Raw genomic sequence first — 10901 nt, forward strand, 5'->3', positions numbered from 1 at the left:
TTGGCACATAGGGATTTACCATGTGAAGAAATAGCTTTAAGGTCGCATCTGCTATTTTGACCCACAGGATGTATAATATTATAGAGCTACTGTGCACCAGTGACTTATGTGATAAGATGCCGCGTGTGTACTGTTGTGCCAATGGATGACTACAGGTATGGGCTGCCAGCCAGACAGCTGGGTACCTGCACACAACGTGCTCAGGCCCTTGCTGTATTGCGAGGGAGGATACATAGAAATTCTGGGTAAAGTATATATTCTGTATAAACCCAAATTTTGTAGTAGTAGTTCCGGCAAGTGAAAATAAAGGTCCAAGTCCGGCAGCTGTTGACTAATGGGAAATCCAGAAAAGTCGTCGACACCATCTCGTGGTAGCTTCAAGTAAGTGCACCACTAAACCAAAACTCTGTAAACGCATACTGTACTTATTTTTATGAGGATATGGGCTAAAAAGTGGGCACTTAAACGGAACTTACACAGATTCAAACCTTGAATGCTTACAATTTATGACAAAAATTACCAACTTTAGAAAGTTCATATCAAGCCTTTTATTTGGTATACACATATTCATACATTTATACAGCATACATATTCATATAGAGGGATATATCTATATAACATGTGCCACAGCAAAGTCACATACATTCAGACTAAGGAGGGGGGAAAGAAGGAAACAAAAATGCATAATGTGCTTCGTTTTAGTGCTGTGAAGCGCTTGTAATAAGTGTAGGCCAATGCCAAGCAAGACAGTCCCTCATGGTCAAAATAATAACTAATTCATGATGATGAAGTGTCGACTTAATGAAATGAAACAAGATTAAATAGTGGCGCCATGGACCCTTGAAGTCAAACTAAAGAAAAAGGAATTTCTGAATACACAATTGTTATACTTTACATAAAGACACAGTGCAGGAACATACAAATTGGATATTACCAATCACTCATGAAAAGTTGTCATGTCTTTACTCTGACACACACATACTCACACTCTGCACACATGCACACCCAGGCGCTCATGCTCAAAGTCTAGAAAAACCTCTCGATCAGTCCCCTTTTTAAAGGCTTGCATAATAAAGCTGACGAAAAGGCATGTTAACGCTTATGGTGCACAAACAGTAATTAAGTTAGCAAAATAGGATGGTTGTGACATTAAAAAAAAAAAAAAAAGCATCCACCTACAACTTAAATAGAAATATGGAAGGAAATGGTATGTCTGTTTTTGCCCGTGTGTGTATGCAATCATGTCATAGATGTAACAGAGGAGACAAATGCGGAGCAGGCAGTGCTAGAAATGTCTAATAGACATTTTATATTGGCGCTGATCATATCATCACTCAGAGTCTCTCTGGACCTCTGAAGCGTCGGCCCGGCAAATGGGACACGTCCTATTAGCCTACGGAAAGCGAGGAGAGGTTTAGTTCAAAATTATATCAAGTGCGGAATGTTCAATGCCACTATTTTTCCCAGACAGTACAAATACTCAACTACTAAGTAGTCACGGATATGGATTCTAAGTACCGATACCATTTGCATTTTGGATACAATGGTGGTTCACTTAACTCAATGGAAAAGTGATGACTTACTGTTTCAGAGAAACTGTTGTATCTTGAGCACTTGCTCACCAAATGGGCAACCCAGTAAATATCTCAGATGTCAAATTCTAAAAACATGTCGGCGAGCGAGCCATGTTGTATTGTTACAAACGTGTAAAGTCGCTGATGGTGGCGGTCAAGACACTTTTAATTCAAGCACCTGGAAATTGTTTAAAATGATGTTTAAAAAAAGCAAAAAGACCCACAATCAGGCTCTGTAAATTTTTTCCACTTTCAGCGGAGTAGTAAATTGGTGGCACACCTAATGAGTTATTTCAGGTACAATACAATAGAATCTCTAGATAGGAGGGAAGATGTTGTTTTCACAAGTTGTGTGTTGTGTTTCAAACAGTGAGTGTCAGCCAGCTCCGCCGGCAGGTTACTTACCCTCAGCCACTTGTCGACACACTTGCCGTGGAACTCATGACTGCAAGGTAGAACTCGCAGCAGTTGTCGGGACTCAAAATCACTCATACACACCACACAACTGTGAGAGGACAAGAAAAGCACATCAAACTGGTGTGAGAAGTAGCTTCTGAGGCAAAATGACCGCTTATAAAGTGCTTCAAATCAGCAGTCCCCAAGTCCCGAACAAAAGAGTATTTTATTGATCGTCGGAGGCTGAATAAAGAAGAGTTCAAACGTTGATTAAAAATGTGTAACGGTCTGATAGATGCACTTACAGTGTTTGTTCAGACTGGTGATTATTTGGGTTGAAGCGATAGGAAGGCAGTTGCTCAATGTCTCCCTTGGTAAGTCCTCTGAGTTTGGCTTCTCCGAGACGCTCCGCAAGATTGAGGAGGGCCTAAGGCACAAAATAAATAGCATCCAAGTTCAATTCAACACAAAGGATATTTCTTGTAAACTCTCAAATCGACAAACCTCGTAATTTTCCACTTCTCCGTCATCAACATCCAGCTCCAGACTGATTGCAGGGCCAGTCGGCTGAACTGGCAGCATGGATCTACAAAGACAATTTTGAACTTTTAACAACGCAACAAATGCATTTCAACTGAAAAATGGTTGTTTTAAGTGAATTTGATAACCATTCTCAATAAAATGTGTGTAAAAATGGAAAGCTTTTCCAGTGAAAAAGAAGAAGAACTCACAGGAAGTAAGGCAGGAGGCTGGGGTGATAAGGCGAAGGCGGTAGTGGCTGCTGCGAGCGGTACCTTCGGCCCGCGAGGCGACGGGGGATGAAGTTCGGGTAGGACTGCGAGACAACGGACAAGTGCGTCATCTTGACTGGAGTTCCATTCAACGGCAAACTTGAAGTGATCTTGGCACTCACCACTCCGAAGAACTCCTGGGGCAGAGGCTCATGGGAGAGGAAGTGGAGCTGTGCGGAGTGAGGGGTGAGGGCTGGGTGGGTAGCAGGGGGGTAGTGGAGTCCGGCACCCAATGACAGGTGCTCTCCCAACAACTCCACATCATTTTCTATCCTTTGTAAAGGCTGCAGGAGTTAAATAAAAATTGCCTAATCACAGCAGTGACAGACACTGGATCAATATCACGAGAAATAGAAGCTTAGGCTTTCTCAGGTGCTGTAATAGTCCAACGGTTCTGAGACTATCACAGTTTTAGATCTACAAGTATGCTGGTCATATAAAAACAAGATAATAGGGTGCAACTATCACATTTTTATAGCCTCAACCAACATGTCCTTTGCTACTTACTGAACGGGCCTGCTGTGTGGTGTAGGGTCCAAACTGTCCGGGCTGCGGCAGGTGAGGTGGATGGTGGGGAAGATGTGCGGGAGGATGCGGGAGGTGAGGAGGAGGAGGGAGGAGAAAGGCTGGGTCACTGGACAGCAGGGAAGGGAATGGGTATGGCATGGGCAGGTGCTGTACGGAACAAGTCTGCAGCACCTGTCAAGCGTGAGAATATAAAATGTCAGAATGTATAATGCCTTGGTGCAAACAATACCCGGGCAGAAAACACCCAAGCAAAGCATGACTGTTTTTTTTGTTGTTGTTGTTGTTATTGTTTTTTTTTTTTTTTTTTTAAATGAACTTAGTGCAACATAGCAATACTCACAGGAGGAGCGACGCTGCAGACGGGATAGTGCTGTCCACTGAAGACAACCGAGCATGCTGGGATCTGTTGCGGAGCTGAACGAGGAGGCAGACCAGGTGGAGCCCCGGGGGGAGACACAGTGTATGACACTGGAGCTGAACCCTAAACACAGGAATCAAGGGTTGGAGTCATTGTTCACAATAAACCATTGTTCACTTGTACCAAAAGAAAAGGGTTGTGAATTGCAGATCAGAGTCCAAATGACACACCAATGATTTAAAAATGACCCAGTCAAGATGGGCACAAATTAAAGCCATAGTTTAAACTAACCTGTTCCTGAAGGTCCAACACCCCGCTGGTTTGTTGCTGAGATGGGTGTGGGTGTGGGTGGGGGTGTTGCGGATGTGCTGCAGGGTGCAGCAATCGAGGAGACAGGTTTGAAGACGGATGAAGGGGCCTTGGCGATGGGTTTGGGGGATGGTAAACTTGGCGCTCTTCCATCCCAGTCCCCAGGCCTCTTGGGGGCTGCTGGCCATAGGGTGGGTAGCCCTGAGGGGGCGCTGAGTGACGGTAGTTCTCATCTTGGTGGCCAGATGACAGCCCATGGTGGGAGTGCAGGTGGTGATGGTGGTGGTGAGGGTTAGTGTTGGGATGGTGATGGTTGTTGTTATTGTTGTAATGGTGGTGGTGATTGTGTGTGTGGTGATGACGCGTCAGGCGGTCTCTGCGACCACGTGGGCGTCGCATTGGAGGGCTGAGGGGAGAGAAGAGGTTGCGGTATGTGAGATATGTTGAAGTAACCTCATAACAGACCTTCGGTTTGTTGGTTAACCTAAGTTATTAATGCAGGAAAGGGAAAAGCTATTTTGTTTTTCAAATTTGACAGATGGCTTTTTACACGTAGTGCTATTGTCACACTGAAATCACTTTGTCACCATTTCCCCGACTGGTTGCAGCTTTCATCATACTTTGCGCTTCTGCCGAAGTGCCAGACCCCTAACTCATGCGCCACAAGACTCCACATCACAGAGCCATGCAATAGCGTCACAGCGACGCGTGACATGGTTGACAGCAGACTGCACTAAGTGCAGTGTGAAAAGTGCAGTAGTTTGCACTCAAACATTACAATTTATTCCTTAATTGAATTTTCAAATATTTACTTATAACTGCAAAAAAATAAAATGCATGTCTTTACCTTCTTCGATTGCGGACAGGTGTGTGGCATCTCTCTGGAGCGTAGTGGGCATGTGGTCTGCGACTGGGGGGCAGCTCCCAAGGGCGAATAGGAGAGGAGGGGGTAGAAGGGGGGGCGGTGCTTAGCTCTAAAATGGACTGTTGGGAAAGCCGCTGCCTTTTTGGGCTTGGGCTATCTTCCATCTGTACACATTGGACAAAGAAGAGATAGAGGTTGGGTAGTAGTTTAGGAAACTGTATAAATACACAAAATAAATCATTGTACCAAATATCAAAACCAGTGTTTCATGGCTTACTTTGTCTCGATCCTCACTGAACACATTATCTGGATGAAAGTGTAGCACTCCTCCTGCAGGCAAAAGGGGAGAGAGCGGAGAAAACATAATCAGATAATATGATGCTGAGGAAAAACAACATCACAAGACGGGCATACGCCTGCTAAGGCAGCACGACAAACTGGTCGCCTCAATCTGATTTTCCTGTGTTAGATCACAAAGAACATGAAACAGTAATTGGTCTGTTACTCCAAATACAAATGGGCATCAGACATTGACCTAATCAATCAGTATTGCGCTTTGGTCTGACATACTTTTCCAATAGCTGCTTGAAAGAAAGTGGAGGAAAAAGCCACTGTGGAAAAAGCCACACTGGGAGCTTTCATTGCCTCTAATGTACCAAAAACAGCTGCCACCATCTGCTTTTTCTTCAAGGGTCTCTCTACTCATCATCACTGGATATTCACAGGCTATCAATGCTATTTTACTCACTTATCAACTATTAATTGCCAAACAATTATTGTCACAACAACAATTGTCAAACAATTATTGTCACACAATTGTCACAACAAGGTGACGATAAGTCTGAATTCAGTCTGACACAACTGAGGGATTTTCTTTTTAGATGAAGCTTGTACCATAAAAAAATAGTAATTGTTTATAATAAGATGAAATGAAATGGTGTAAACCACAGACAGACCTAATTAAGTTGGACACCAAATGGCACAAGTTCATAGATAGCTGGGCTCCTGACTGAATTATGTCATTCAAATTCATAAATTATTCATGTTCAATCCTGGTGGTCTCAAAAGTTCTAAAGTCTTATTAAAGACCTTGTTTTTTTTTCCCGTTGTTGGCTCGATTTTATTTTTGTTTTGCTGTGTGGTCTCCAAAACAATGCAGAAATCTAATCTAAATTTAATCAGATGCTGTTAACAAACACAGGCTTGAGCAATATATCATTTTTTTATTAATAAAAAAAATGAATTAATTTGAATTGTTTGTTTATTATGATTTTAAAAATAATAAAATCTATATTTTCCTTTGTTGTATGCTGAGGCACGTTTCACCTTCCGCGACTTATTTCCTTCACACTTTTGCCAAACAGAAAGCTAGCACAACACGGCTATGGCAAAAGAAAGCAAAGGGTTTCTAAAAGACAGGAGCTGTATCATCAATGGGTTGGAAGTCATTTGGGTTTGCAGCAACAGATGTGGAACAAGTACCGCTGCAATGTTTGTTTGAATCCCGTCGCAACAAAAGGCAGAACATGACAAACTTATTTCGGCAACTAAATGAGGATCCTAACTGGGTATATAAAATGTCAAGGTATGCAAGGGGAACAAAACCGCCGCCACTGGTGATGAGTCGTTTACGCAAGTAAGCAATATGTTAAGATCGAGGCTCGATGGAGCGCAATCACAGAACCGGCCACGTTGTATTTTTTGCTTTGTTTTTTTAAATCTGAGATTTTGTTTCAAAGCAAAAATCGCCCAGTTCTACTTAAACAGCAAAACAACCTTTTCGGTTGGTGGAAAGAACAGCCAGCAAACAGCACAGTAATGTAAGACGTATGTAGTGGTGAAAAACAATGCGAGGCCCGCCGCTTATCTGACAGGGCACATGTGCGATCTGGATGCACCACATGCACACATACTTTTATACAGCATGAAAAGACGTCCTTCAGATGACAAGACTTTGGCTTAGGCAAAGCCCAAAAAGAATTTCATCACACAAAAGACAAAAAATCTCCCCCTCCATTTCATGTCTCCCTCATCCAACAAGGCTCCTCAGAAACAACAGATCTGAAAGCAAACCCCACCCCTTTGTTGTCCTTTGCAGAGCTACTCTGGGGCCGTGTGAAGTCTGCGATAGTGACGGCTCAAAGGCGCCCCGCTAGCGACTGTGAAGAACAGACGCAAAGACGGCTGACTGACCAGCTGACACTGGAGGCAACACACTGTCTTCTATCTTTCCCCATCAACTTCCAGACCTTGCGAGGTCCTTGTCCCTAAGACATTTTCCAATGATCTAGATCTTTTTAGCCCGAGAGGCCAACATCTGAAAGGACATAGAGGCAGACTGATGGGGCTCTGCTGAAGAGAAAACAACCTTATTTCATCCTAACCAACTGTAGAATTGACAAACATTATGCGAGATGTAAATCCGAAAATATGATCATGTACATGAAACAGTTCTGTGGGGAATGGGTGTTTAAGACTGAGGCCAATGACCAAAGGGCTCTTTGTTTGATTGCCACTGTCAGCATTATGGTTTGGTTGGTTTTAAGTTGCAATGCAACAATAATCAGGTCGTATTTTCAAGTTTTAAGTGACACCATGTAGCAACTTCATATTGTCATGCAACAAAAAGACAAAACGGGGTGCTGCGACGCTAGTAGCAGCAAATGTGTGTGTAATAGGGACGGTCAGAATAGCGCATACTGACACTATTAAGTGACATGTCATGCCTCAGACTGTGAAACATTGGCTCACAATCTAAAATTCCACACTGGGGGGAGCATGAAGATGGGTTTGCTTAGGTCAGTGTTAACAAGATAGTATATTGGGGTTGGTTATTTTTAAGGCGGTATTTTGGACTTTCAATTGAATGAAAATTATAATGGTTGACAATCACAAGATGAAAAAAATAATAAAATAAAATTTTATATATATATATATATATATATATATATATATATATATAAGCTTAGTTACAAAGTAATCAGTTCATTAAGACTTCACTAAGAATGCAGAACCTTTGTTTAGTTCATACATAATTAGTGTATATTATTAATTTTATGATATTTTTCAGGGTTGTACGGTGAAGACAACGCAAGAGGCTGGTTTAAATACTTAATTCATGTAATTCTCAGTCATTGACTAATTTTCCTTGAATTTTGGATCATATTCTCTTTGATGTCACCTAAAAATAAGTTTACATTTTAATTTTGTTTAAAAAAAATAACCTGGGTTGGTTTCATGGCAGTGAAAAGGCTAACCTTTTCTTGACTAAAAAAAATAAAATAAAATACTGCTAGGCAGACAATACAACTCCTTAAATCCCATAGTAATTTTTGCAAAATCATGCTCATGCATATTGTGGCAGGAGGAAAACAAGTGAGGTTTACAGAGTGGCTAAGAAAAATACTACAAGCATCATGCGGCCCAGACTTCAGCTCTAATTTGTTTTTGTAAGGATACACTCATTAGATGAACATAAAAAACAAAAGCACAAGTTGTTCCATGATCCCGCCCATAACTCAAAAGTTTAACCTGCAGCAAGACATACGCAATTGCTATAAATGGAGTGGGTTTCTATTTATAAAACATGGTAAAATTAGATTATCTTTACAGAGGATGAAGAATATTTGCCTACATCATTATATGGATTATCTCTCGACATGCATTTTTCCACCATTAATTCTCAAGTAGCAATTGCTAGTCTATCTGTGGCACTTCATTAACTTCAACTTTTTGGCAAAGTTATGTTGCCAAATGGTATCTTTTTTTCAATTGTGATGAATTTGTATTGTTTTCTGATTCTCAATGTCACTCAACTTGATTGACTTAATCAGAGTGAAGGCCAATTTATTGTAAACAACTAGAACATAAACCGTGTTATCACACTACTGAGAATTGCACTAAATTATAGTGAGAACATTTCTAATGTTTAACCAATCAGCTGAGCTGAAAGGAGCAAATGGCTTCCGTTTGATGTGGCACAAATATTCCAAATAAATATAAATTACAGTCTACCAATCAGTCAAAATCTAACTATATAAATGTTGTTTGAACAGAATTTGGATCGTATTGGGCTATGCAGATTAGTGCAAACATTGAGCAAATCCACCGCTACAACACAAAGAGTTTTTCGGTCGGGCCAATGGTGATAGATGAATAGATAAATGCTTGATGACGCTACTGTCAAATAAGAGGAACGAATGTAATTGTGCATCTTTCAAGCCCGCAAGTCTTACCGTTTCCAGGGTGCCTATGAGATCCGTGGCGCTGCGTCCCTGCGGCCAGGTAGGAGCCTGGCTGCTGCGGCTGGCTCTCCGGGTAGCCACCGCGACCGACGTGGTGCGGTGTCCAGCCGCCGTTGCTCTGCTGCGGGAAGCTCATCCCTCCTCCGCCGCCGGCGTTCATCATGCTCCCGTTACCGAGCGCGTTCCCGCTACTGTTGGCTCCAGCGGGATTGTTCACGACAAAATGATAGAAGCCGGAACGAGACCGGGAGCGCGTCCTCGGGGGGTCCATGGTTGGATGGAGGGGACGAGGAGGGCGGCGGTGGTGAGGAAAAAGTAGGCGAGCGACTCAAAAAAAGAGGAACCTCCCTCCTTAAACAGTTTCCCAATCTCGCTTTATGGCTGGACTGCTCGGAACACAGTGATCGTCCAACCTAATGAATTTGAAATCGAGAATTTAGCAGGAAATTTGATACTTTTACATCTCAAAGTGTAGAGCAACAAATACGAGCTAACAAAAAAAAACGTTGACACTCCGCTGCCAACCTATTGTCTTTTTTGTTCACTTGGTAGGCAGTAGCTGTCGATTACGACCACACTAAACTACACACAATCGACACATTAAGTCAATTAGGAAATAAGTTGTGTTCGAAATAAGGTAGATATCTGGTGCATGTATCAGCGAGCTTTACTGGACGAGTCAAAAGCCCTCACAGAGTCAACATGGCTGAGCCGTCGGGCGTTAGCGACAAACATAAGAACCAACGAGAGAATTGTGACACTATCGATGCATTAACATTTACATTTTAAAATACATGGACCGAGGAACCTACCCGCAAGTGGTGCAGTTCCACCCCTTTGTGATGGCAAACTATTCTGGCACGTTCATTAGCATAATGTCGGCTCCACTAAGCTAGCATACGCTAACAGGAAGCGGGCTCCGGCAGGAAAAACAAGTCCAACCGTGGCGACGTTAAGCGGGTACAAAACGTTCTCTATGGCAGCGCGAGCTCCGTAAACGGTGCTTGCGGACGAGATACTTCGGGTCGCGTTCTTAAACGGATACCGTAGACGGCAAATTTGAACGTTTTTTCGCCTCAATTAAATCCCCTTTTTTGGTTCGATATCAAATGTTTTCTCTGGTCAGCAGGGAGTGTAGTGGAGATCAATCAATGGGAGTTTCATACTATGTCCAGTCTCTCTCAATCGATAGCTGAAAAACTATACGACGAGTGTTTGTCGCGTTTAAGGGTAAATCATCTACATAAAACATATATTTGAACTTAAAATAAACAAGGCATGTATGAAAATACAATATATGCAATATTATAGTTCAATGGCTGAGTTCAAGTGTAGTCTTGTTGGCATCTTCGATTGCTAATGCCTAGCAAGACTCTCGTAGGCAGTCGCCCAGGTCATTAATAATTCAGCAGCTTCAAACCAGAAATACTACAGTACAGTACAGTACCAGCCATACTCGTAAACGCTACGAACGTGATGGGGTTGGTGTTGCTTTTTCGGAAAGAGAGCAAGAAAAAAAAAAAACATGCATTTTATCATGACACCTAATCGCGATCGCCACTGACTGCTAGCGATTTTACGTGCCAGCATTTGTGCCACAATTTCCATCAAATATAGAAAATTAGTTATTCGGATAATTCTTCAAAAGGATGTATATTTCGAATTCAACTGGTGTCATTTGGAAAGTAGCATAGCAATATAGCTTAGACATCTCCATAAATATTTAGACAACTAAACCGTGCCTTTTAGATATAGGATTACTATTTGGTCCCTTAAATAAACAGAGAGCACCAATTTCGAGGGCTGATCTCCAGGTACCACTTTTTTTCCAGTGAC

The 10901-nt window shown here is 42.2% G+C and overlaps 1 protein-coding gene across 3 annotated transcripts; it reads right to left on the minus strand.

Annotated features, from left to right (window-relative positions):
• Positions 1 to 533: 533 nt before the first annotated feature.
• Positions 534 to 10202, minus strand: LOC148413716 (E3 ubiquitin-protein ligase RNF38-like). 3 transcript variants are annotated; one of them, XM_088432196.1, is made up of 13 exons: positions 9878 to 10202; positions 9057 to 9478; positions 5099 to 5151; positions 4804 to 4985; positions 3939 to 4362; positions 3630 to 3770; positions 3269 to 3460; positions 2884 to 3045; positions 2702 to 2805; positions 2475 to 2556; positions 2276 to 2397; positions 1980 to 2079; positions 534 to 1393 (listed from the first exon to the last, which is right to left on the minus strand). In XM_088432196.1, exons 2-13 carry the CDS (start codon positions 9334 to 9336, stop codon positions 1331 to 1333), a joined length of 1905 nt encoding a protein of 634 aa, XP_088288322.1. In that variant the 5' UTR covers positions 9337 to 9478; positions 9878 to 10202; the 3' UTR covers positions 534 to 1330. The 3 variants fall into 3 exon arrangements, with proteins under 3 accessions (XP_088288322.1, XP_088288321.1, XP_088288323.1); XM_088432195.1 differs by lacking the exon at positions 534 to 1393 and having other exon boundaries at positions 1401 to 2079; XM_088432197.1 differs by lacking the exons at positions 534 to 1393; positions 9057 to 9478; positions 9878 to 10202 and adding an exon at positions 6735 to 6823 and having other exon boundaries at positions 1401 to 2079.
• Between the last annotated feature and the right edge of the window lie 699 nt (positions 10203 to 10901).

Source organism: Hippichthys cyanospilos, chromosome 13 (genome assembly GCF_059441005.1).
Source record: "Hippichthys cyanospilos isolate Australia breed blue-spotted pipefish chromosome 13, RoL_Hcya_1.0, whole genome shotgun sequence".
Classification (NCBI taxonomy): Eukaryota; Metazoa; Chordata; class Actinopteri; order Syngnathiformes; family Syngnathidae; genus Hippichthys; species Hippichthys cyanospilos.

What these genes read in the sequence shown, in the direction of transcription:
- LOC148413716 (XM_088432195.1), bottom strand. Translation starts at nt 9,336, where the DNA reads ATGGACCCCCCGAGGACGCGCTCCCGGTCTCGTTCCGGCTTCTATCAT. An exon ending in TCATAGGCACCCTGGAAACG is followed by an intron (nt 5,152 to 9,056) that starts GTAAGACTTGCG and finishes TTTTGCCTGCAG; the next exon opens with GAGGAGTGCTACACTTTCAT. An exon ending in CCTGTCCGCAATCGAAGAAG is followed by an intron (nt 4,363 to 4,803) that starts GTAAAGACATGC and finishes CTCTCCCCTCAG; the next exon opens with CCCTCCAATGCGACGCCCAC.